Genomic DNA, 27,542 nt, shown 5'->3' with positions numbered 1-27,542 from the left:
TTGCGTAGCAACACCAATAACTGTACAATAGGGAGTATTAGATCTAAAGTTTCTTAGCAAGATATTTGTAATATACAAACATTGATTAAAAACTGTGTTAATATCAATAAAATGCAGATCTTTTTTGCTTTAGTGTTAGATATCTCCACTGGAGTCTAAAAAAAGTTATGGATTTATGGACTGCAGAACACTAGTTGCATTTTTTATTGGAATATGGGATTATTTCATGGGATACAGTCTTTTGCTGTTTTTAACTATGCTTTTAAAAACTGTCAGAATTGATGGCACCAAGGGACTCAATAAGGATGCCGGTTTAAAAGGCACTGTGGAGCAGCCGGTTGGTACTGCAACACTCTTTGTGGACCTGGTAACTGTTTGATAGCATTTTGAGTTCTGGCAATCACCACATGCCTGCGGGCTAGTTTAAGTTTTCCCCTTGTTTTGTTTCCTTGTTAATAAATCCTTGTTTGCATTATGTGCCACCTCTGCGCTTACTTCTGGATTCTGGATTTAGCCTTAAAGACTACACTTCATTACCACATTAGAATGTTAACAGAACGCTAGAACGAAAACATTCTGCCAGGGGGACCTCCACAAATTGGACTGGGAACCAAATGTATTACCTATCTGTAGTATTTGTATTAGTATGTAGTATTAGAATTTTTATGTCTTGTTGGCTAGATCAAAATGGAGGCCCCCAAACTTTTTCACCATAGCCCCCCTATCGCTCATATGCAAATTCAAATCACCTTTTAGAGTGGAATATTTAAAAATAACAAGTATCACACATTCTCAGTGTTAACTGTGCAAAAGCTTTCGTTGTTTTTAGGATGTTTTGTTCTTGTATTAGACTATCAGTCACTGCATTCCCACTACATCAATAAAGTACAGAAGCAAAATGTCAGTGTGTCCATTCAGTGATGTTAAAAAAAGCATTCTCGCCTCTCGTGCCATATATTTAAGAGCTTCGTGTGACTTGTAAATGGAAAAAAGTGAAAAAGTTTTGAAGTGAAATTGACGTGTTTGCAATTTTAATCTGAGGCTTAATGGAAACGTGACATCAAAACTATGAATGAACACATGTGGAGTTATGTACTTAACAAAAAAGGTGAAATAACTGAAAACATGTTTTATATTCTAGTTTCTACAAAATAGCCGCCCTTTGCTCTGATTACTGCTTTACACACTCTTGGCATTCTCTCGATGAGCTTCAAGAGGTCGTCACCTGAAATGCTTTTCCAACAGTCTTGAAGGAGTTCCCAGAGGTGTTTAGCACTTGTTGTCCCCTTGGCCTTCACTCTGCGGTCCAGCTCACCCCAAACCATCTCGCTTGGGTTCAGGTCCGGTGACTGTGGAGGCCAGGTCTCCACTTTTTGTTAAGTACATAACTCCACATGTGTTCATTCATAGTCTTGATGCCTTCAGTGAGAATCTACCAATGTAAACGGTCATGAAAATAAAGAAAACACATTGAATGAGAAGGTGTGTCCAAGGATTTGGCCTGTACTGTACGAGGAACAATAGAACAAGGTATGCTGATTTAGACTTTTTTCATTTTCTGAGCACCTATTTATCACCCTTTGAATTTAACCTAGTTCATGGACTGAAACTGGTCCAAATACATCAGTGCTCTGGCTGGAGCCTGCATTTGCACTAAAAACCACAATTTTTGATAGGGCCAGTTCATTTGACCATAGTTTGTATAGGAGCTACAAATCACCACACAACGAATAATCTGTATACAACAATATCAAATTATTGCACGCGAGACAATGCAGTTTGGTTGATATCCACAGCATTTCAGTAATCAAAACAGTCATTTTTTTCCAAGCCACTCACTGGTTTTTACTGATTAGTGAAGTTGTATTTCTTCTTCACTGTAATGTTATCACTTCTAGTAATTCATCCGGTCTAACTTTTAGGAAACAGGTGCTGGAATAACTGGAATTTTGACTGAACATGATGGCTGCACAGAAGTCCGTGGCAATCCGAGGTGACAAAAAGTTCTCGGATCCTAAGATGCTGTACAGGTAAGGTTTCTTTCTTTAAGCCACAAAGTTCTCAGATGACCTGCTGTAATGGGTACAGCAGATATGCTGCACGTCACACTTTTTGCTTCAGTGCTCTGAACTGTGTTGCTTGTGGCCTGTGTCCAGAACGCAGGGTGGCCGGGCCTGTTCTTAAACACAGGGTAGTGTCCTGCATGATTGCTCCACTGGATTCTGTGTCACGGCCTTTGCCGTATAAGGAACAGTTGCCCAGGTATGAGTTTAACACATACTATTATCTTTAAGCTTTCAAATGTGTCCTGAGGTATCTGGCATAAAGAAGTAAATAATTCCTGAAGCAAAAACTACATGGACCTGAACTGGTTTTTCCCCAGCAGATGCTCAATCTGGGAATTTATACAGATGATACGGTTAATGGTTCACTAGTTGTTAACCAACAAAAACTAACTACTCACTTAATACTCAATACACCGCAACCCTTAATAAGCGCCGTGGTAACAAGATATTCAGTGCTTTTGTCTCCACGTGTCAGTGTTTTTATGTTGTGACACTAGGGGGCAGAAAACACTTTCTAGTGACAGCACGTTGCCTGTTGAAACGGATCTGTTATTTATAAGAAACTTTTACTTAGTACTTAGATTTAGATGTAATTGGATGTAATCGGTAGCTTTGTTACATTTTAATCTAGGGTTTTGAATGTTGGGTAGTGTGACAAAACTACTAGTGTAAATAATGTAACTACTGTTACTGTTTTATAAAGTAAAAAGTCAACGTCAATTATTACAAACCATGCCCAACACTGCAAAAGGGCAGAAATAATCAAGGATACGGCCAATGCATTGTGGTACAAATATTCTTCAGTTTTGAACATTCAGTGCATGGGGAAGGTCCTCCCACGGTCCATAGGGACACCACAATAAAAGTCACCCTGCTTATTACACAAGTCCATGTGGGGATCCTGGATCTGAAATGTACTTTTTTGTTCCTGTTAATGAACAAAGAGGCAAAATGGCATGAAAAGGAACTATTTTCCCAGGCTAGCAGCACTGGATACTCTGACATTTTGGAAGAATTATTCTTATCAAATATTCCAGGACACAGCTTTGTTTTTCTTTTGCTGTATGAAGCTTCTCGACGTGACAGACGTGTATTATTTCATTTCCAGTGTGGATGCTGAAAGAGCCGTCTTTATAATGATAATTAGAGTCATTTCTTATAGAGGGTGACTGGAGTGTTGCAGCGTGAGCCGCACAATGATGGTAATTTTCTCCCCCGTTTCTCCCTGCCTGTAAAGTGATTAGCTGTGACAGCTGAATCGTGGCATAAAGACTCCGTACGTCGGACTCTCCGGTTTTCACGAAGCGCGCCTGGCAGAGGAAGAGCTGCTCAATTCGTCCGCGCGCCTCAAAAGCAAAGGCCAAAAAGAGAGCAGAGAAAAAGGGAATTCAATTCGAAATGGGTCTGGCTGGATAGGGCAGAGACAAAAGTCGTCATTTAGCTGTCATTTTCTCTGGGCTTTTGGAGAAGCCCTTGCCTGTCATCGCTTGTCTTGTGTAAAGAGAGGTTTTTGGACGCAAGTTTGCTTCTGTTGTGCAAGGCTGCCCAGACAGATCTCTTCTAAGGTCTTTAACTCTCCTTTCCCGTTTTCTCTGTCGCTGAGTCAAACACTAACACTGCATGGAAAGAACAAAAAAATGTTACAACTGATCTGTAAGCTTCAATGAATGTCCATCTTCCTTAGATGTGTTAGTTGGCAGACACTTACTGGTAGATTCAGCCATTAATTGTTGTCCCTGTGTATTTTATTGCAATTTCCCACTTGTGGGACTAATAAATGTTGATCTTATCTTATCTTACTGGTACCAGTCTTCACTGCATTGCTTAGTGAGATAAAAAAAAATCTGGTCAGTTTAATAAGCTTTACTGATTAATAATTTAGGCAGTGGTGGCTTAGTGGGTAAGGAAACAGACTGAGGTAAGGAAGCATATTTATGTATGCCACTCGGAAGGTTGCCGGTTTGGATCCCAACACATTGCTCCCCAAGCGCCTATCATGGCTGCCCACTGCTCGCCAAGGGTGATGGGTCAAAAGCAGAGGACACATTTCGTTCTGTCACTGTGTGCTGTGCTGCAGTCTTTCACAATGACAATCGTTTCACTCTCTTCAGACCCTTCAGATGCAAAAAAAAAAAGTCTTAGTAAAATCCACTGGGACTAAACCAATTATAATGCTTATACATTTCCTGCGGCTTTAGATCTGTGTTTTTGCAGCAGTGATGCAAAACTCCTTCTGAAGTTTCTGTTTGAGAGAAAAAGGGTGAGAATGTGTGTGTGCGCTGTAATGTTGAATCATCTAACTAAGACTTTTATTTTATGCCACATAAAATTTATCCAGAGCACCTTACAATCAGTAGTTACAGGGAAAGTCCCCCTGGAGACACTCAGTGTTAAGTGTCTTGCTCAGGGACACAATGGTAGTAAATGGGGTTTGAACCTGTGACATTGTGATCTTCTGGTTGATAGGTGAGTTAGGCTGCTACCACCCTACTACCACAATGTATTGTACTGTTTTTTTGTAGATTTTAGAGATGCTGACAAGACCATGGAATATTTCAGTTATACGTACTTAAATATTTTTATTAAGCAATGACAACTTATTTGGCTGAAATAATTCTAACGTTAAAATAATTTGCTGTTTTTTAATATGAACATGATAATTCATACATTTTTAACTAATTTCATTTGTTCTAATTTTTCTGTATTTTTATTTTAACAATACATATTCTCTCTCCTGTAAGAAACAGAATGGAGTCACAAACAAACCCAATACAATACAGTGTCAGTGAACAGTGAAGCCGAACAGTTATGAGGACAGTATGACTTACACAATAAGCAAAGGAGAAATCTTTGAGGTCTGTATTTAAAGTACAGTTTAAATCATGTTTTTTTTTCTAATTTTAGGTTCCAGTTCCTTTCCAAAATGTTGTTTTTTCCTTTCACTCCCTTTATTTCCACTGTTTGCTCTTCCTTTTAATCTTGTATTTGTTGCTGTGCCATATTTTTTGCCAAGGTAGAGGTTGGCTTCAGAGATGTATTGTGCCATTCTTAGAGAGAAAAAGATTTGATACCATTTGTTTTGTGGCTGGGAAATGAAAAGTCTGCACAGGGTAATTTACAGGTTCACAGAATCTGCAACAAGGCAGCTGTGATGGAATATTGCATTTACTGGAAGCAGTGTGCTGTCCCCCATCTTTCTCTCTCAGCCTGTCTCTGCCCTTTTTTATAACAATCTCATCTGTCTGTCTCTACCTAAAAAAAGGAAACTATTTTCTGCATGAAGCTGGTTACCAGCTTCATACTTTGGTGTACAGTGCCTTTATTTCTGAGTAAAGAGAAGTATGTGGGTTTGAAGACTGGGTTTCCCAAAGACATTGATATCACCGTTAGTGAATGTTCGAGTGAAACTGGGTCCTGGTTGTATAGAAATGCTTGTATAGAAAACACGGTCCTGTCCTAGTGGTGTTGACAGATTTAACAAACCATGGGATGTGGAGGTCTTTTTGAAAGGACATTGAAAGCCGTACTTTGTACACATTTTGCATGAAAAGACGATGTTTAAATGACGTCATGAATGTACATTTACTCATGTACGTTCATTAGCATTGCTTGTGTCTGTCTGGGCTCGGTGTCATGGTTATAGACAGTGTGTTTTTTGAGGAGGCCCACAGGTGCTATTTGAGCTGCTGCAGACAGAGTGAGAGGAGAGATGGTCGAGAGGCCATGAACTTTAGTGGTAGACGTGAGAAGACGCCATGGAAGCTGGGAATAAGAGTATAGGCCTTGGGGGAAGGGAGTTAATGGCTCTTGTTACCAGCTTTAAATGTGCCTCACCTCAGTTGGTGAGTGAGTGTGTATGTGTTTGGCCATGTTCAAGGACAAAAAAATAGTATTGCTTATTGCTGACTGCATTTCAGCACATACCTTTGTATGCCGTCATATCAGCTTCCCAAGTGAGGGTTTTATGACAAATTAAATGTGAGTTCAATTCAAAAAACTAAATGTCAACATGCCATTCACAAGGACTAAGAGAAAATATCGACTTGGACTGAATACAGATTTTTTTTATTTTGAATACATACTGTCATCACATGTGTCCCCAAAAAGTATAGTAATGTAGAGTAGTTTTATTCCTGCCATTTCAAATCAAATCAAATTCAAATTTTATTTGTCACATGCACAGTCATACACGGTATGATATGCAGTGAAATGCTTTAGCTACTGCTATAGACCACAGTATTGCAAACATTTCAAGAATACATTGAACCAATATGCAAATATTGCAAAAATGTAGTGTTCTCTATATTAAAAATCCTAGGAGGCTCAGAAACTGGTCTTCCAAACTTAACTGCGTCAATACAATTGAACCTCACCTCGCCACACTTGAGTTTCTTTATTTATCTCCAGCAAGGTCCCACGGGGTCAACGTCTCATGGGCTCCGGCTCTCCGTTTTCTCCATTCGCTCTGTCTCTTTCCATCTCACCAAGACCTGAGGCCAGTTTCTCCATGCTCATAAAGTTCTCCCATCTGCATTACGGGAGAACCCCGAACTCAGATCGCCATTACCTCCGTTAATAATTTAGCAATGTCACTATGACTCAGTCACTATGACTAGTTGCTCGCAAGGTCAGTGGTTGCTTTTTGTTGAGCAGAGGCCTGATATTTGCAGATTATGGAATTTACTGCAAAAGCTTTTCTAGTGTTTTGTGAGGCAGAGGACACGATTCACTGGCTAAATTAATTTGAAATGAGGGACATCTGGAAATAGTTCCTCGATGGACAGGTGTAGAAAATAGCCCTCACACTGTGTTCCTAATTTCAGCCTATGACCCCTGAACTGCCTGTCTTCACTGGTTCCACTCACTGTGACCGTATCTGTTTCTCAAAATGTGGGACCTATAGCTGCTTTCCTTTCCAGTCAGGTTCCAGGTTCCTCTGCTGTCATCTGGCACAGCAGAGTTTCATTCGACACTGGCCCAGAGTTAAAAGACAGCCTACTTCACTTTCAGCATGACTGGCTTTTGCCTTCATTTGCATGCATGCTGGCACGATGCAGAAATAATGATTGAGTGAGCAGGCCAGGCAGAGTCCTTCTCATGGCCTTCAGGTAAAGCGACTGCCTTTGTGTGTGGCACTGCTGCTTTTTTGTGCATTTGCCATTTGTGCACTCAGGCAGTAAAAGCGGCCGTTTAGCTCCCAGCAATCCCCCCAGAGAGCTGACTGTGAGTTTCAGAGGTTCCAGGTTAATTCAACAGAGTGGTTCTTCTCGTGAAGGTTCTTCAGGTATGAAATGCTATTTTTTTTCTTCTTCTTCACATTATATGCATATCAGGCGCAGAGACTGTGAAGGATGTGACAATTTCAATCAGTGCCAACAGCTAGTGCTTTTCAAAACCAAATGGGAGCACAAAACAGTTTATTTATCCTCCAGTTACTCCAGTAAAAGTAGAAGTCGTCCCTTTGTACTTTTCTCAAGTGAAAGATTAATCTTCTTAAACATCAAAAGTAAAAGTACTGTGATTTAATTATTACTCACAGGACTTGTAAAAGGACTTTTACATAACCAACCCATTATAGCTGATAAAAGGAATGATAGAGTTTACAGTGCAATGGAGTTAAAAGTAAATTTTTTGAATGTATGTACATACTTTAGTAAAGTATATAAATGCAAAGTGCACGCAAGTATATTTAATATCTAGTGGGATTCTTCATGAATATGGAATGAACTTCATTGGAACTGTAAGGCCCCACCTGCAGCCTTTCGGGGGGTTTAGGGGTGGGATAATCCCCGGCCCTGCAGGGGGCAGCTGCCTGTGCGGTCTGGGTGCCTCTGACATCCAGGCTCTCTCACCTCCTTCCACCCTGCCCTGCCCAGCAGACGACCAAAGAGCCCCAGAGGATCTGATTTCAGCCCGTACATCAGAGGAGGATATAAGAGAACCAGGAGAAGAAGATCGGAGACAAAGAGCTGAGAAAGAAAGGACGAATCAGGGACGGAAAGTGGGGAAGAGAGCAGAGACACCAGAGACACGAGCAAGAACAGCGGAGACTGACAACTGTGAAGTGATCGGCAACAGCACAACCTTTCAAACCTTCCCCAGGCCAAGGGGGCATCCCCCCAGCCGAACATGTTGGCAGCTCGTAGCGGGGGCGCAGTGGGGGCTCGGGGCATCCACGACGAGCCCCCGAGGCTCAAGAAGCACTCGGTGGCCTCGCTCAGCGGGTCCCGGGCCCACCGCAACTCGCAGGACAACAGCCGCGAGAGCCGCTTGTTCCAACAGGCAGCGCTGCAGAGGGCGCGCAAGGCCGCCATCATCCGGGAGATCGAGACTAACTGGTACCTGAAGCTATGTGGCTGTGCCAAGGAGGACACCGTGGCCTGTCAGACTGGCATGCAATACAGGTAAGCAGAGAAGGAACGGAAGGAACACATTCCGGTGGGGCGCGGCCATGGTTGGAAAACCTGACGCCTGCAGACTCCATGTGGGCATGGCTTTTCACACTGTTACCTCTGTTCCTTTGGATTCTTGGTTGTATTTGTTAAATACAATATATATATATTCTCTATCATTTTCTATTTCACTTGATGTTCTTTATATTATTCAATAAACTACTTAAAACTTTTGAATCAATATTGGATCAATAACAGGGGTGGCATTAGTCTAGTGGGTTACACATGTGCCTATAAACCAGAAGGTCACAAAGTCACAGGTTCAAACCCCACTTACTACCACTGTGTCCCTGAGCAGGACGCTTAACCCTGTGTGTGTCCAGGGGGACTGTCCCTGTCACTACTGACTGTAAGTCTCTCTGGATAAATTGTTCAAAAGATTATGGTACAAGGATATTAAACAGCAAATTAAACAGGATTAAATGGGGGGGGGGGGGGGGGGGGGGGGGGGTTCAAGTCCACAACTGTGATTCTAAAACCTTTCATTGTGTTGATGAGATTTGCTTGAGCTGATCATCCAATCAGCAGCTCATCATATTGAAGGGGATGAAGTTGAAATTCAACAATTAACATGGACTGATGGGAAAATGGGACGGCTCTTTCAAGATGGAATGCCATCTTTCCTGCAACAAGTGTTCCTCCAAGCGAATGCGTAGGCGAGCACTCAGCGTGGCATTTGCATCAGGGTGGCCAGGATGCGTACGTGTCTCAGCAGCTGAGAGGAAATCCATGCCATCCTAAGTGTTATGAGCCCGTCTCAACACTGACTCGTGATGGATGGCGTGTGTCTGAAATGTGTGTGTAAAGCGCAAGTAAAGTGAAAACCTTTCTCCCGTTAGGTGCTGCGGTTCGGGTGTAAGTGGCATGGGTGTGCTTTCATATCTCATCAGGGGGGGAGGGACAGAAAGGAGAGACGAAAAGATCCCTTTATTGCAGCATTGGAGCGTTTTTTTGTCCTTTGTTTAGTCTACGTTACGAGGGAAGGCAGCGGCAAACTGACCTTCCTGACAGCGACCTCCCAGCTGGCTGCATTTCCAGCATTGCTTGCATCACGTGGCTTCTCACTTGTGCAGTAATGGACACGGGCAGCTGCAGTACGCCTAATTGTTTGCCTTCTCTGTATTTGTGTTTAGCCCGAATGCTCCATTACACGTACACTACACACCTCTTCTTTCGTCAGCGGCAGGCTCCCTTTCAGTCTCTTTAGCGTCACTCTCGGTTCCTTTTTCACGTCTCTGCTCTCTGTAGCTTAATCTTGTGTTTATGCCTCCCTTTTGTCACTTCTGCCTCCAAGCATTATCATGACGCACAATCACGCCATTTTTCCGGAAGCTCGCGGTAAAGCCGTTGCCACCTCATGTTCACAGACCTACAACTCTCTCCCCTTCGCTTCACCTCATTTCACCTGGCTTGTTACACTGCAGTGTTTGGGGAAGTAAGGCACATAGTTGGCCAGGGTGGAGCTGAGCTAAGTGATGGGATATTTACTGAAAAATTCATCAGGCCCCGTTCCTCTCCTTAACTGACCCAGCCAAATTTAAGAAAGGGGAGAGATACGGTTACACAGGGCAGGCACAATCGAGCTTCTGTGATGTGCGAGGCCTCTGAGGACTCGGAAGGAGGTCATGCCTCGCATCTGATCCACGTCTCTGCCTGGCCCCTCTGTTCATCTGCTGTCCTCTTATGAGCGTGAACTAAGACCAGCGATCGGGCCGCAGTGCTGATCTCCCACCTGAGACGATGGCATCACACAGCCGCGGGCATCTGCGCCGAAATGGCAATCCTCACTGGCAGGAGCTCCAGCCTGAAGCAAATTCTGCGAATCATCCTGATAAGACTGAGGGCACTGCGTGGGTCTTGTTTGCTTTTATAACATCAAGAACATCCTCAGGATTTAGATTAATAAATAGATAAACCTTGAAAGGAAGACCCTTTTTAATGATGTTTTGACAGGCGTGGCTTTAAATCCTCCTGAATGTTGGAATTAGTTTGCATGACAACTGTAATTTATTAAATTCGTTACAAAAAAGGATTGTTACATTACAGTACCAAGCAAACCCAGTGCCAGATCAGAAATGCTGCCTTGCTTTTCTTATAATGCAGATTGATTTGCATATTTTGTATGACCGTATGAGTATGTGCTGAATGTGCTTGAGGACACAGTGGGTGTCACATGTCTCGTGATCACTTATCAGTGTGTTTTATTCCATGACCTATTTCTCATAGCTGCTTATTAGGCATAATGGGACTTTCATGAAGCTGTGGAGGAGGCATTATTCAAAAATGACTACACAGTGACCCAGAAAAAGTGCAAGACAGCAGACTGCTCTGTGAATGACAGAGCTGGAGTCTGTTTCCCCTGATAAAAAAAATGCATTTCCATGTTCTGCTTGTATGGATTTCAAGTGTCAAGTGAAATAAACTTTCTTTTTCTTCATCACCTTCCTGTCCATGCTGGGTTCAAGAAACAGTACTGTCACGCACAGTAGAACAGTGCACAACCACCTTTGCTCAGTGGCACATCAGAGGCACATTGGCGGATTGGGATTCGAACGGGCAACCTTCTTATTACGGGGCCGCTTCCTTAATCGCTAGGCCACCACTGCCCAATGTTAACTGTCAGTTTATAATGAAATTACGAATGAAGTTTGAGGACTTTTGATGACTGTGACAAGTTACCTGAGAAGTCCAATGTTATAGGCTGCTCAAACGTTGTTCCTTGTCACTCTACAATTTTGCAAAAACAAATAAATGTCAACTCACATAGCTATTTGCACTGTGCACACATAGCTATTCACACTGTGGCTTATTAACTCTAATGATACTACAATACTACATCAATCTTGCTACGTAGTGCAACTTTTTGATGCTTTCTGTTCTCTTGTTCTTATTTGTTCAAGGTTACAATAAACGCAGGCCTGTAGGGTACAATTCATATAGGCCATCTAACTGTGCTCTTAAAATAATGACTGTCCCTAGAGCTTTTCAGTCATTAATCCAGATAGCATTGCAATTTCAGATCATTATGTTAAAATGAACCCTAATTACATTTGGGGCAAAAAAAAAAAACATCTGAAAGAGAGAAGGTGCCTCATCTTTTCCCTTGTGAAGGGAATTAGAACATTTTCAAGGTTTACCATTATACTCTCAGCCCAAATGCATTTTTCAAGGGGGAGGGGGGTGCATTTGACTCATGAGTGGAAGGGATTATTAGGTTCTCACGTCTGTTTTCTGTTTATGCACAACTGTGGACTGTGATTTGTAACAACCCCCATACTTTAAGTCTCCCCAAATCTGCATTTCCAATGTTGCTGAGCCCTATTCAGCTTTGAGACTGTTATAATGTGCCCACAGCCTCCATCAGAAGCCTCTCTACCAGTGAAAACTAATTGGATGTTTTATGCCCCCTATCCCCAGTAAGAAGTGTCAAAGAATTACATAATACCCTATGACATTTGTCATAATGGCCGGGATCATTTTTTCCATTTGGATCTACCGATGGACAGTAGGGACAACTGTGATGAGAGAGGGAGTTGATTTATGGAACATGGGAATGTGGGGTTTAGTTTGTGTGTGCCTGTGTGTGTGTGGGTCTGTCTGTGCACTTGCACAGTTTGTGTCTGTCTGTGCCCATCTACCATGTGTTTTGTCTCTGTTGCCCAGTTTGGCACTAGAGGGGGAGGTGACATTGGGGACGCAGCTCGTTGGGTTCCTGTGACCGCATACATCCCGCACTAGTTCTTTCTCATAGCAAAACTCAGTATATGGGGAAATTATGGCAGTCCCTTTCCCACAATCCTCTGGGTGGGAACTTAAGTCTGAAATTGAGTCATAGCTATGGTGAGAGGTCAGAGGTCAATCAGATCGCCTGGGCTGTGTCCAGAACATTTAGGCAACAATGGATAGAAAGAAAAACTAAGTGAATAAAAAGATTAAGGGAGAGGGGTGGAGCAAATGAGAGAAAGAAAGAAAAAGAGAGGGGAAGGGAGGGAGACAGAAAGAGAGAGTGGGGGTGGGAGGAGGGGAATGATAGAGGGAGGAAAAAAAATGTCCCAGATTCCCATGGCACTTATTAGAGAGTGAAAGCGAACTAAGCTGATCGACTGTGTTTGCAGTGGAAAATGTGATGGAAAAGGCAGCGGTTTCATCTATGACACTCCACCGACCCTTCAGCTAGGAACATCAGGACCTCTGCTGAAACTTTTTTTCTTCTGACATCTTGAAGGCTTTTTTTTCTGTCGACCGTGGGAGACCTGGGACCAAGAGAGAGACCTGAGAGACATGTTCATCTAAATCAGACCAGACAGGGACTGTTCATGTGTCAGAGTAACGAACAAGCAGGACACAAAGAGAGATGTACCTTTATAAAGCCACCTGCTCCGAGATCCCTAACCCAAAGCAGAAGGGGGCTCAGAAACCTGGCGAGAAGAGCCAGCCCAGATTCGGGGGGCAGAGTTCAAGGGTGAAACCGTACACCACGATTGGTTGCTGGGGTGGACTGAAGGCCAAATCCCATCTGGAGCTGAAACACCTGGAAGAGTTTCTTAACGTGCATTCGCTCTCACTACAGGACTCGGTCAGGGCCACCACTGGCATGCCGTACAGGTACAAACACACTCACACAAACACATTTGATTTATTGGTGTTAATTAAGAAAGTGTAAAATAAATGACTTAGATACATACAGAGCTGCCTACTTACATATATGTAATAGTAAATTTAAGGAATGGGTATGGGGGAGATTACGTTTTTATGTTTTCAGTTTTTTATGTTGGTCCTAATGGGGACCAAGAGAATGTACACACAACCGTACAATTCACTCAAACAGACACATATATAACCCTGCATGCATACTCTCTTTAAGAAGTCACAGGAGCGTGTGCTCACAAAGCTATGTGCTCACACAAAGAGATTGAAAAGCTGCTGATGTGAGAACTGTGGGGGAGGAGCTTCATAGAAAAAAGTCTGAATTGGGCAGCATTGCACACCGTTATGATGGCAATTAAGCTCTCATGCTTCTCACTGTTTCTCTGAAATTTGATGGTTTAGTGGAAGAATTCCTTGTTTGGTGGTGAAATCTGGTTTGTGTTGAAAACCAAAGGGGTTTATGTGCCTAAAAAAATGCAGTTCATTGCTTCGCCCACATGCTTCGCACTCGGGTCCTGAAGAAGATTATTTGAGAGATTCGTCTTTGTGGAGCTCATAATAATTACCGCTGCACCTCTACATCATAATAAAAGTAAACACAAGCCAAAGCTCATATAGGAACAGATTAAACTTCTATCTATTTGGATTCTATCTATTTTTCTTTCACAGAACAGGTGCCCATCCGTACAACGTGGTTATTAACTGTATTCTTAAAGTCTATAGTTAGATTTCTTGATATTTAACTGTTCTGGAGGTTTTTAATGTATTGATGTATTTGTGGCAGCTATTTAGCCAAAGAACTTCATCTTCACTTACTTGCCTTGTACATTCTGTGTTTGAGATATTTATGGCAATATTGTGGAAGTGAACAGCTGGCTCTGTGTTTATGTGAACATACTCATATGTTACTCTGATTTGGCATGTCAGGGGCCAACAGAGAAAGTTGGAGAATGACATGAAGCGAGCTTGACGGTGTGGGGACTAAGCTAATAAAATGTCACTAGAGTTAATGAGATTTCAGGCAAGCGAAGGGTTAGTGTCTTCAAAAATCCATAACTTGTGACCTTGTGATGTAGCACACCCATTTATCCATAAGTGTCCTAAGGGCACAAAACTCAAATTTAATGGGATAGTATTGGGATAGATTTAGAGCATGAAGTGTTCTGTGTGTGTGCTGGTGTTGACAACAGATCTTTTTTCCTGGGCACGAACTTGCGTACTAAAAGTGGCCCATGATGACAGTTGAAAAGTATTTGTTTGTGTGTGCTATTCCTCCCATCATGCTCTCCATTTGACTACTAGGACATCCCACAGTTATAACCACACAAAAATCATCCTGTGCACTAGATAATAGATTTTTACAAGGCACTTTTTAAAGTGATTTAATTATTTCTTTCCTCCGTTTCTCTTTCTTGTTCTTTCTGCCCGTATATTGAATCATGACTGCAGCACTTTTCCACAAATCAATGACAAACCACTGTGATCCCATCCTAATGCATTGTGGGACATGATTGACCACAGGCACAAAGAACAGATGCCGGTCCCACAGGCCAGTGGAGCTCACAGCCAGCGACAGAGACACGCCTCTTTCCATGTTCACAGCCTCAGAGGAAAAGTGTTTTTGAAATGTTCATATTACTATTTTTAAACCATGCAAACCTTGAATAGATATTCATGCATATTTCTTACCCATATATGGACTGTTTAGGGAATGTTGTTCAATTTATCATGTCTGGAATGTAAAGCTGTCACTGACATAACTACTTATTACAGTCCTGCAATGTGCTTTCAGGACTTGTTCATTTAACTGCAGGTCTGATCCCCCCATTCCCTAAATAGCTAAAAACCGTGTCCAGTCCGGTTTATTGTCGCGAATTAACATTCTTAGGGACTGTTTATACCCTGGGACGGTGCATGCAGCGCTGACTTTCACTGGATTTCCTTGGAGTGTCTAGGATGACTGGTCATTTATATGATTATATGTGTCAAGTTAATTTAGGGGGATTTACAGTGCCCGATATTATCAAGGGCTGCAGCACATGTGCGACTTTTATTGAGGTACTGACACTTCTTGTCTAACCCATGTCACTCAGTGTGTTCTCATATTACATGCAGTGGCGGGGCAAGCATTCTTTTCTCTGTTTGTGGGTTGGTTTATTTATGTCTTTGCTGGACACACATAATAGAGAATGGATAATAATTCGATTAATAAACAAAAATGAAAGCACAAAAAGACTTGCGTTTTGTTGCCCATGTTTATAGGTTTAGAGGTAGTAACACATTTATAATATATATGTTACATTTTCATTCATCACAAAAAAATGTTCCTATTTGTATATATTATGTACTATATATTAGTTTTCTGTAAATTAAGTTCTAAGATGATGGGATGATGAAGTTTGATATGTGTATGTTCGATAAATGGGACAATCTTTTAATCCCAAAGAGTGAAGACCGTGCTTGTGTCAGGTATCTGGTTTTATTTTGAGATAAGCTGTCCACAAAGAGTAGGTCATGGAGCAGTTTAAGAAATCACCTCAAATGTGCCAAACTCTGATCATTTATTAATCTCGGAAACCCAATAAATACTTAACCAGGGATCCGTAGGTGATCACATTTAATTCTTAATTGGCCCCACAAGCTCTCTCTCTCTCTCTCTCTCTGTGTGTGTGTGTGTGTGTGTGTGTGTGAGTGTGCACGTATTCTAAGATGTGTTTACTTTGTGTGTGAGCTGTAACAAAACTTTATATCATTGTGTGTTCATCATCTGGTCTGTATTAAGAAGATTATGTCATTTTCACAGGAGACCTGAAGACGCTCTTTCTGATTTATGGATGCTACCTGTGACAGACGTTCGGCTGTTACCTCCTCTCTCTCACCGTCAAATTTTTTTTCCTCTATCTATAATTCAGTAATGTCGTTCAGCACTCCACTGTGCACAGAGCAACCACTCCCCATGTGACCCTTAACTTATGGTAGCAGCTCCAATGATGACCAGGGCAGCTGAGGTTGTTCCTGCATCGGTGATTTACGCAGCCACGTGGCTTTCCATAGTCCCCGTGGTTTAACCTTGAGAAGCCAGCACCACACACAGCGCCTTTTTAATTGTACACATCTCCATTTTATTAGCGCTTGTAAGCGCATGGTATGAATACGAGTTAGAGGAGAGTGTTAAAGGGTTCGTTTCTGTCTGCTAAGCTTCTGTCACATATACACTGGGAACAGCACCTGTTGAGATTCTAAAAAGGTGGCAGCTGAACACTCCTGAGTGTATGAATATATATTTGTATTCACTGATCGGTAATAACATAATGACCAATGACAGGTGCCATGAAGAAGATTGATTATCTCATTACAATGGCAACTGGCAGCGGACGGCCAGTAGAGAACATTTTGTTCTTGAAGCTGATTTATCGGAAGAAGACAAAATTGGCGAGCGCAAGGATTTGAGCGACCTTGATACAGGCCAAACTGGGATGCGTCCAGTAATGCAGCTCTTGTGAACGCTCCTGGTCTCCAGGGGTCATAATCTGACTAAAGATCGCTTGCTGACCTGGGACTTTCAATCCAACATCTGCAGCTCAGTTTTGCTGAAAACATTTAGATTTACATTTATGGCATTTATCAGACGCCCTTATCCAGAGCGACTTACAATCAGTAGTTACAGGGACAGTCCCCCCTGGAGCAACTTCGTGTTAAGTGTCTTGCTCAGGGACACAATGGTAGTAAGTGGGGTTTGAACCTGGGTCTTCTGGTTCATAAGCGAGTGTGTTACCCACTAGGCTACTACCACCCTAGCTGCATATCTGCAGACAAAGTCAGGGTGCCCATGCTGGCCGGTGTCCAAGGACAAAGGCACCTAAAATGGACACATGGGCATCAGCATTGGCGAAATGGCAGAAGATGGCCTGGTCTTTGACAATAGCAATGCAAGTTATCCTGCAAAAAAAAAAAAAAGAAAAAACATACATGAATGTTTCAAAGGATGCAGGATTATTTAACTTTAAAATAATGAGCATCCTGCAGGTCGTGTTACTCTCAGTTTGAAGCGTCATGCTGTTCCTTATCTAGAAGATCGTAATTTCCAACACCCCCCTTTCTTCTTGCTTCAGCACATAACTGCATTATTGATTAGGGGCTGCTTAATGGTGATTAAGGGCATACTGCTGCAGGATGTGTACACTGGTCTTGATAAGTATGAACACTTCTACTGCGCTGCGGCAGCTCGCCGCGCCATTTTCAGCAAGCTGGCTCTTCTCATTAACCTAACAGCACCACCGCATGGGTCCTCACCGAGGAACACCTCTGTTTGTTCTGCTAGGTTGACTAATGATCAAGAGAACGGATGATATTTTCAGGCTCACGGACGGAAAGTGATAGGTGCTTCCCTGGAGATCTGGTTACGTTGTCGTGAGTGGGCAGCTGGTGGTTTTGACGGATCCTTCTCGTAGAGGGTTTGCTGATCCACCAGCAGGAGGTGCTCTTCTGTCAGTCATTCTCCCATATATATATATACACATTTCCTGGAGGGGAGAACTTTCACTGACAAAGCTAAAGACCAAAAGACCACGTGGTTCCTCGTGGTAATGAGCTGGTGGTGCTGAAGGAGCACAGCGCACCGCCTGGTTGCGCTCTGCAGTCAGTGCGTTCTTCCCGGTGGGAGACCGCCGTCATTTAGGCCACTGGCAGCATCGCTGTGGTGGGCTGCTGTCTCCTTGCCCTGGAAGCCTCTGTTGGCCCCGGGCTGCAGCTGCTCCACTCGGTGATTCAGTGTCCTGGCTGGGGGGACCAGTTTTCTCGGGTAGGACGGGGATGAGCTGATTGGCTGTAAAAGAGCCTGCAGTTTGTTGTTTTTTTATTCACCCTTTTCCAGCTCTGCTCGTCTGCTTTGCCACTGATTCTGTTCTGCAGAACCATCTGGTCTGTGCTAAAATGTATTTTTCTTGTGTTATTTCAGCTTATGGCTGGATCAGTAAACCCCGAAATGTGTCTGCAAAAACAATTATTGCCACTTTGCATTCCTCATTGTGGAGCGGCTGTCAAATTGCATTGTAACGTGTCCTCACATGGTGCATTTTCTCCTTCGTGAGACAGTGGAACGGTTTGCTAGTACTGCACGTTTCTCATGGCTGATTTGCTTGGCCGGTGATACAGGGAGGTCATGCCAGTCAGTATGTTAAAGAGAGAATTAGGAATAATGAATTTTCATGTCAGTCCAACAGAAATTGTAGCAAATCATGCTTCTCAATATCAGACTAACTCAACCCGGATCGGAAAACATTGCGTGGACAACCTGCGCATGGAAAGACACTGAATAATCTGTCACGACGTTGCATGGTAGGGATACATGTCAGCAGATGTGACTCATTTTCATGGCCATCTGTGCTATGGAACATGTGTAAATGAAGGGTTGTTTGTGTGTGTGTGTGTGTGAGAGAGAGAGAGAGGGAGAGAGAGAGGACCCAATTGTGCCTTGTCTGCTCTACTTTCCTCTGTGCAGTTTCATACACAGATTTAGTGCACAGGCTCTGTTCAGCCTCAAAAAAAAAAAAACCTGCTTTCCCTTTCATATTCATAGTACTATGGTTCTTGTGTGAAAGTGGCTGGGTGACACATGAGTGGGAGACTGTGGGACGTTTGCTGGAGACAATCCGGCTGCTGGAAGACTTTTTTTCTTTGCAGTGTGTGGCTCTGATAAGCCAGGGCCTGTTAGACAGTCTGACTGCTTCTCAGATGGGACAAGGAGGACAATCTGCTGGGTTGGCAGGAGTCCCATGTTCTTCAGTGTTTCCATGTAGGAAGGCTGGTAAATTTATGGACACTGTTTCAGCTCTTTGGTTTTTTTTATGGGGTTTTTTTGCTAGAATGATGAAAATACATCCTAATACATCCAATATTTTGGGAAGGGACATTAGCTCCGCTGAAAAAAATTGAAATGTCAGGGGAAGGAGCTTTTTGAATTCTCTTTTCTCTTTAAAGTAGAACCAAGACTGGCAAGTGCAAGTGTCCATCTTTATTGTGACTAAATGCAGCACAAAATGAACCACAGCTAAGCCAAGAGGAAGACGAGAAAATGGAGGGAAGGGTCTTATACGCGCGGGAAGGTGAAGGGAGGACAGAACAAGGATATCTTTCAATCGAGGATACTGGGCTTCCTGGAGGCAGGTGTGAGGAGGAGCCCAACGAGACCATGACAAACTGAATCTACACAGTGAGCTAAAAATATGTTGGCGAATTGTACTAGAAACGTTGTCGCCTCCAGTTGCCCAACTCCGGTCCGCACACATCTTTAATCAAAGCTCTTTAACTTAAAATAAAAGGCTTAATAATTCTGAATTCCTCGATTGCTGCATGTATTTTAACCCAGTGTCCAAATTAACATGAAATAATGGAAAGACCTTTGACTCCTCTGCACTCCTGAAAAGGACACATATTTGGCTGGAGGTGAACCTTGCACCTCTACTATAATTTTAATTTTATGTCCTTGCTGGGCTGCTCGGCATAAATCTTCTTGCAAAGAAAGGAAAGACCAATGACCACAAATGGACAGACACACACACACACACACACACACACACACACACACACACACACACACACACACACAATGCATTAGCCCACTCAGCCTTACTCCTCATATTTTATTATTATTGCTCTCATTATTAGTGAATTGCCACAGCCAGGCCTTAAAAAAAATTCACATAATTCTTCATGAAGTATGTTTATTCTGCTGCAGTCGATCATCTTTATGGCTGCCTTATTGTTTCACTAGTTTTTTGCTAAAATGAAAACGTCACATTAAACTGTGTTTATGCACTCTGTGTCTAGCTGGTATGGCTTAAGTGAATTTTACCCTGATAGTAAAAGCACAATGATATCACGTCAGTGGCTGTTACTGTTCCAGGGTCGTGACATCCCCATAATGCTGGTGCCGCATAGTTTAGTTGCCGCTCTCTTTGTCAGTCTAACTTCTTCATATGTCTAGATTTTATGACCGCTCTGGAGCCCTTCAGATTTGCCCTTGTAGATAATATGCATACTGTATACGCCTCTTGTTCTTCAGTGCCTTCAGTGACTGAGAATGGGATTGAATGGGAATTTTGGGAGACAATAGGATTGTGTTTTATTTTATTTTATCAGGATGGTGCACCGATTACCTTGTGCACTCTCCCAGGATTTTAGTTGCTCAGCATGCAGATTGATGCAGTTATGTGTGCAGCCAATATACATTTTTTATTTTTTTTGGAATGGAATGGAATGCTTAATAAATAGAATTCAGAATGCTTTTTTTTATATGGTAAGCTTAATAGATTGATGGCAGATTTATATTATAGAAATAAAGTCATCCATAACATCTTCTCATGAGAGTGTGTGGGGATGGTGCACCTTGGCTGATCGGGATTCGAACCGGTTACCGTCCGCTTACTTAACAGCTAGGCCACTACTGCCCTCATACATTATATGGAAAACTATACAACAAAAGCTCTAACTGTATTTCTCTGTTATTGCTTCCACATGTTTATGCTGTCTTTCCTTTAGGGCACCCTGATGCTCCACTGAGCCTCGTCTTTTAAAGCATTTGAATGGTTTTCAGTGACGTCAATCCATGTTATATTCTGATGAAACCAGTAGATGGAGACATTTGGGCCTCTCTCTCTTGCTGTCTCTTGTGTGGTCTCTCTCTCTCTATCTGTCTACCACCTCTCAACTGTCAATTTACAGTGAACACTTTACACCACCATTAAAGCAATGATCAGAAACAATAGTTCAGACTGTCCCAGACTGTCCATACTGTCCTGCTACTGGCCATGACTCAAATTTTTATTTTTAGACCGAGTCAGACTGATTGTTTGGAGGGAGGGGGCAGATCAAGCGAACAGAAAGATGATGCTTACCAAGTTTTTTCATGACTGGTGATAGTGGTTTTGGGATTAGGGGGAATTGTCAGCGGTTCTTCATACCCTTCTGATTCGGCAGTAATTAAAAACTAATTAGAGCACAAAATGTATGCAGCCATCAGGCCGAGCGCAGGTGTGTCCTCTGCTCCACTCATCAGCTTCAACATTGAAGGAAACTTGCAGACGCAATGATGCTTCTTCTCATCATGGTGTTATGAATATGATTACTACTGTCAAATCACCATCTGTGAGATAATGGAATTTAATCAGTTACTGTTACATAGTAACATTATCATGACTGAGAACACATTATATATTTAATGTGGTGAATTTTTCTCGTACAATCAGTAGATTTACGGTAGTGACCTCTACCTGTGGACTTTATTCGTTTATTAGTTAAACCTGGCCTTACCCACTATTTGCCTTTATACGGTGCATCTTCAAAGTGTTCACAGCGCATCCACATTTTGTTATGTTACAAATTAATTCCTTAATGGATTACATTTCCTCAGAATTCTACACACAACACCCCATTGTGACAACATGAAAAAAGTTTACTTGAGGTTTTGGCAAATAATAAAAAAAAAAGATCACAGAGTTGTCCTGAAGTCACTTCTTTCATATCTTGCCTGCGTGTTTAGGGTCGTTGTCCTGCTGAAAGATGACCTGTCTCCCCAGTCTGAGTTCAAGAGTGCTCTGGAGCAGGTTTTCATCCAGGATGTCTCTGTACATTGCTGCAGTCATCTTTCCTTCTATCCTGACTAGTCTCCCAGTTCCTGCAGCTGAGAAACATCTCCACAGCATGATGCTGCCACCACTATGCTTCACTGTAGAGAATCTTTCTCTCATTAGACCAGAGAATTTTGTTTCTCATAGTCTCAGGTCCTTCAGGTGCCTTTGGTCAAACTCCAGGTGGGCTGCCATGTGCCTTTTACTAAGGAGTGGCTTCCATCTGGTCCCTCGACCATACAGTCCTGACTGGTGGAGTACTGCAGAGATGGCTGTCCCTCTAGAAGGTTCTCCTCTGTCCTCAGAAGACCTCTGGAGCTCTGACAGAATGACCATCAGGTTCTTCGTCACCACCCTGAATAAGGTGCTTCTCCCCTGATCACTAAGTTAAGGAGGCTGGCCAGCTCAAAGATGAGTGCCAGTGGTTTTGAACTTCTTCCACTTACAGATGATGGAGACCACTGTGCTCATTTCAACCTTCCTGCCTGGTTTGTGCTCTGACATGAACTGTCAGCTGTAAGACCTTATATAGACAGGTGTGTGTCTTTCCAAATAATGTTCAATCAACTGTTTTTTCCATATGTGGACTTCAATTAAGCTTCAGAAACATCTCAAAGATGATCCGGGGACACAGGATGAACATGAACTCAATTTTGAGCTGCATGACAAAGGCTGTGAATATTTATGTACATACAGTATGTGCTTTCTCAGTTTTGCCAAACCCTCGTGTAAACCTTTCTTACTTTGTCATTAAGGGGTGTTGTGTGTACAATTCTCAGGAAAATGAATTTGATCCACTTTTGGAATAAGGTAGAAACATAAAAACATTATGTCCCCCTTGACTTTATTTTACCCTTTTACACTTGTGCCTGCTTATCTCTGACTTTCTGTGGTGTGAAAGCTACTTTTCCATGCTTTACTATCAAAAAGGGCATTATGTGACACCCCCTGCACTGTAAGTGTGCCACACTTTCAGTTCTTCTGTGATTTGCAGAGAAAACTGAAGTGAAAGGGAAGAGACAACCTCTATGGGATGGAACTTATGAAATTACACATTCAGCTTATAACAGATAGAAAACAAGATGATTCAACAGTGCAAAGACTTCACATTCACCTAATCAGAAATGGAGGTAAGCCAACAAAATCCTGGCTGGATCCTTTCTTCACTCCTTCATGTTGTAGAGCAACATGGATGCCATCTATTTTGTCATTGTTGTTACTGAGTAATAAAGAGCAGTAAACATTCTTGGAGTTTTAATGGTAAATTCCCTCTTAAATATATTAACAAATAATTACAGTTGAATTTATGCCCTATAAAATGCCCTATCTCTTTACAGAGAAGGTACTCTAGAGGCAAGAAGCTTTTAATGGTTCTGGAGATAAATAAAGAGCATGCATTTTTTCCAAGAAAATTAAAAAAATTAATAAAATAAGGTCCAGCAAGATGTCCTGATGTTGGAGAACTTGTGGGTATTGGTACACAGATGTTATTTACCAGTGTAATGCATGTTCTTCTCTCGCCATGCACAGTTTCCATAGCGATTCTAACGTTGAGATCAGGGGTTCGTTTTTTCATTCACTTTCAAGTGTGCTGCAGCACAGCAGACTAAAGAAAATCTACTTTGAATCCTCTGAGTTTAGACAACTAGTGTGTTCCAGATCTGCATTCTGATAACAGTGGAAACCATAACCCGAAGATGCTATACATAATTGCACTTGCTTTGTGTTTTATTCTGCTTGGTGCAGTCCCTCATTGTGACTGGTATATTATTCCCTCTGTTTTGATCTGTTTAACCTCAAGTAGCTCTTTTAATATCAGTCTTTAAACTAGACCCCACTTGCTCTGGTATGAAAGTCACTGTTGTTGAGTCTGGTGTCTTCCTTTCGTCTTTTGTGAACGTCAATGACCTCTTGCATTCCAAGACCCCAGCATGCTGAAGTTGTACCAAGACAGCAGATGGTTGATAGATGAGTCGCTAAGGAGTGAAGTCAGTCGCAGCGGACGTGTCACCTCCGCAGCCCCACGCAGTCAGCACTGAGCTATTGCTCTGGTTTTCCACTGAATGCTCCCACATACAGCGCGCGAAGGCGAAACCCGGATCTAATGCTGGGAAGAGCGCAATATCTGCTTCATCGGTGTGTGGGATTACTGCCATCTTTGCTATAAATCACCTTACAGTAAATGTGTGTTACACTGCATTTTTAATACAGTACATGCTTTTACCTGTATGTGATTGTATGTCGTGATTTCTGGCAAATGCGTCTTAATGATGCTGATACACAATATTCACAATCACCAGTAGATTTCATGTGGTGTGTGATCTTCCAACTGATCCATTAACTGCAGGAATAGAACTGAGAGTCAATATTCATTTAAAGGAATAAGACAGCATCCATATGGGGATTAATTTTTCTTTGCTATTTTATTGATTTAAGAGAGAGAATGAGGGGTGTGTTGGGGAGGCTGCTGGTGCTACGTGATCTGTGTTACAGCCCTCAAGTCAGAAGTCCATTACAGAAGTGTAATAATTGCCTGATTGCATCATTGCATCTTTATTCCAGCAAATGGAGGGGAAAAAAAACAGAAATGTTCATTAGAAGCTTGTGATTGGCTTGAGCTGGACAAAATTGAAATGACAACGTGCGTCTTTCCATCACTGTGAAGCCCTCCAGTGGTGTATGAGCTTCTGAGGGAGGCAATCGGATCATTCTTCATTCAATGACACTCCTGTGGACATACAGCCGTTAAAATTCAATACAAGCCGTAGAGTCACCAGCTGGGTGTCAAGGTCTGACTGTTTGTGCTCTTACAACAGTGTGCTGAATCTCAGTGGCAGGTTGTTTTTACTTTATATCTTCACCCAATCAAAATTAAGGCTACCCAACAGCAAAGTAAGGCAATAGGCTAGCCCATCTTTTATGATGTCGTTGTGAACAAGAGCTTAAAATGGAAGGATCCTGATGATTAACAACTCTCACACATTCTTCTTCCTGGTTTTGACCTTACGGCAGCAAACAAGCCCCATGCCTTAGTGCCAGTTTGAAGTCAGTGTTTAACACCACTAGAATACAAATTAGTACAATACTGTGCAATTTATTATGGAAGTTGAAAGAAAATCACTTGAAAGAAGCCACGCGGTTGCCTGTTTGTGTTCTTGCACTGCCAAGATCCATGCTGTTCCATGCTCTGGCAGCATTGTTGTGGGCTTCTATTATACACAATAAAGGTTTTGCCACTGCTGTTTCAGCCTAAATTTGTTGGGTTTTAAGAGAGCTACTGGTTGCTTGACAGAATCTGTTTAGACTGAATGGGTGGAGTCATTGCCAGGGAATTCATGGTATCTCACTATAGCATTCAAACACTTTTTAACACCTGCTCCAGCACCTTAGCACCCCAGCAGGGTTTGCCAGTGTTCAAATGTGTATGCACCTCCGTCAATAAATTATCCTGGAAACTTGAGCAAGCAAACAAGTAGATGTGTGAACCTTCACTGGTCTCATGATTTGATTTGATTTGATTTGATTATTATTACGATTATCAAAGCCTCGATATCGATGCATCAAGATTAATCCCGTACATTTTCTACGTTGTTTTATGATGTTTTTTAAATACTAGAGTTAAGGTCCCTGTGGACCCTTTGATTTGCTACAATGAGCAGAAAAACTGTTGCCGTATACTTGTAGTTCCCTTTTAAATGCACACGACACTGTGCTGCGGGCGGAGTTAGTCATCTGCCCTGGCCCTGATGCAGATGAACTCTCCACCAAGCTGAGGAACTGCGATGTTTTCTCCTGGTAACTCCTGGCAAAACAATAATGTTGTGTTGTGGATCTCTGGACACTCAGAGACTGTTAAGAGCAGCTTTTTCTCCATTCCCGCGTGTGTGTTTCGAAGTGGCAGAAAGAACACTCACCCGCTTTATTCTATTGGTCGTGTGAAAATACGTGCTGCGCTGCGCAGCATGAAACTCCTTCCTGGAGAGGCGCTATACTCAGACAAGGCCGCCACAGTCACTACCAGCACTGCTGTTTAGCCAGTATTTTTATGCCACCGCCAGAAATTCACTAAGCAATGTCATTAGGATATAACTGATTTTATTCTGCATTGCATCAAAAAATAAAATATATTAAACACATTTCACCTCAGAGTGCAGGTTTTGTACGTTTTTGCAAGTTGTGATGTCTGGGCTGCTGAGGATCTGGAATATGGAAGCAACCCATGCAGCACCACGTGACACGTTTCATTGTAAATCTGTCAAAGAGCGAAATGGCTGAAAACGGAGCCGAGAAATAGTCATGGTTTTATATGTTTATAAAAAATAGAAATTTATGGTCTTAATATACTATGAATACATTATATGTTGGATGGTACAGTATAATACTTAGCTTAATGCAATACCTTTTGTCATTGCAGTCTGTCATCGTTCTGTCCTCAGTGAACTGTACTGCACTGTACAGGTCAGCACCGTGCCTTTGCTGTGAGCTCCAGTTCTCACATGGCCTGGAGATCTTGCTCCATCCATTTTTTTTTTCATTTGTTTACATTGCTGGGAATGCTGTCTGTTCATATCACTGCTATCATGGGCATAAAAGCATGAAGAGGGACAAGTGCAAGGGGACTGGATGAGGCTGGGGACACTCCGGGCAGTGTGAATGTTTCATAGTGACAGGTCCTTGACAGTGTTTGCGTGTGTGTGCACTCCTTTCACTTAAGTTGTTACACAGAAAAGTTTAATAAAATTTGGATTTTGATGTGACACAGTATTTTGGAAATGACATGGGTTGTGGTGCATGAACAGCTGCCACCTTGTCCTGCTTTTCACCTCAGCGTCCATGCAAGCGTGACATGGACAAATGGGTTTTAGAGTCTTGCTGGATGGACGCGATGGATGTGAAGCGAGTTTGGCCTTGTTGAATTACGTTTGAAAGTGAGAGAGGAAGTGCAATCACTGAACAGTGTTCCTGTCCCTCAGGGTCTCCCCTGTGTAGCCTTTAGGTGCTATGACCATGTGGCAGGTTGGACCCGTGCAGCACACATTTCTACACATTCTACGCAGGATTACTTCGGGGATTATTCAATTTATAAAAATGTATTTCAGTAAAAGGGAAAAATAACCCGAAAACGTGTTGTGTAACTACACCAAGAATTTTTTGTGGTGTCATTGTATTTTAATGACAACAGGCTTTGTCACAGTCATCCATCTTTGGCATGTAATCTAGTCCCATTGCTTCACTTGGATGAGCACAAGGGGACAGTTCCTGGTCTTGCTTCAGCATGGTCAGATTCAGTTTTTGTGTGGAAAGGGGCTTTTTGTGTGTGTGTGTGTGTGTGTGTGTGTGTGTGTGTGTATATACGCTTCCAATATATATATATATGGGTGGTGAAGCAAAATGCAGTGTGGACCTTTTATTATTTCCATGTTTGTGTACAAACTACTTGGATTTAATGTTTTTCACAAGCTGTTAAAAGCAAATATTAAGCCTGTGAGTTTTCCCACAGCAATGACGCACCCAAGAGCTGGTATGAAAATGAACATAAATGGTTTGTAGGTTTTCTTTTGTTATTTATGTATGATCATTTAAGATAGGGTTTGTGGTAGCCTAGAGTCTTCTTATTGCAATGCAAGCCTCATTTAAAAATATATGGCAAATACATTAATCCACCCCTTTTTCAGTTGAGGTGTTTGACAGAAACCGTAGGAGCCCTTTTATTCGGTTAGGATCGAGACTTTAGTACCATGCATGCACAG

General features: G+C 42.3%; 1 protein-coding gene across 3 annotated transcripts in view; it reads left to right on the top strand.

Moving 5' to 3' along the window:
- The window catches only part of kcnab1a (potassium voltage-gated channel subfamily A regulatory beta subunit 1a), a 79,931-nt gene that overhangs the window by 1,499 nt on the left and 50,890 nt on the right, over nucleotides 1-27,542 (top strand). Inside the window, exons 1-2 of one of the 3 annotated variants that reach the window (XM_028961545.1) lie at nucleotides 7,212-7,350; nucleotides 7,946-8,470. In XM_028961545.1, the coding sequence (XP_028817378.1) occupies nucleotides 8,196-8,470 (275 nt within the window). In that variant the 5' untranslated portion in view covers nucleotides 7,212-7,350; nucleotides 7,946-8,195. Of the gene's footprint in view, nucleotides 1-1,922; nucleotides 2,031-7,211; nucleotides 7,351-7,945; nucleotides 8,471-12,563; nucleotides 13,124-27,542 lie in introns of those variants that run through there. The other 2 variants (XM_028961548.1, XM_028961546.1) reach the window with 2 other exon arrangements.

This window comes from Denticeps clupeoides, chromosome 19, assembly GCF_900700375.1.
Source record: "Denticeps clupeoides chromosome 19, fDenClu1.1, whole genome shotgun sequence".
NCBI lineage: Eukaryota > Metazoa > Chordata > Actinopteri > Clupeiformes > Denticipitidae > Denticeps > Denticeps clupeoides.
This window is presented reverse-complemented; position numbering and strand designations above follow the sequence as displayed.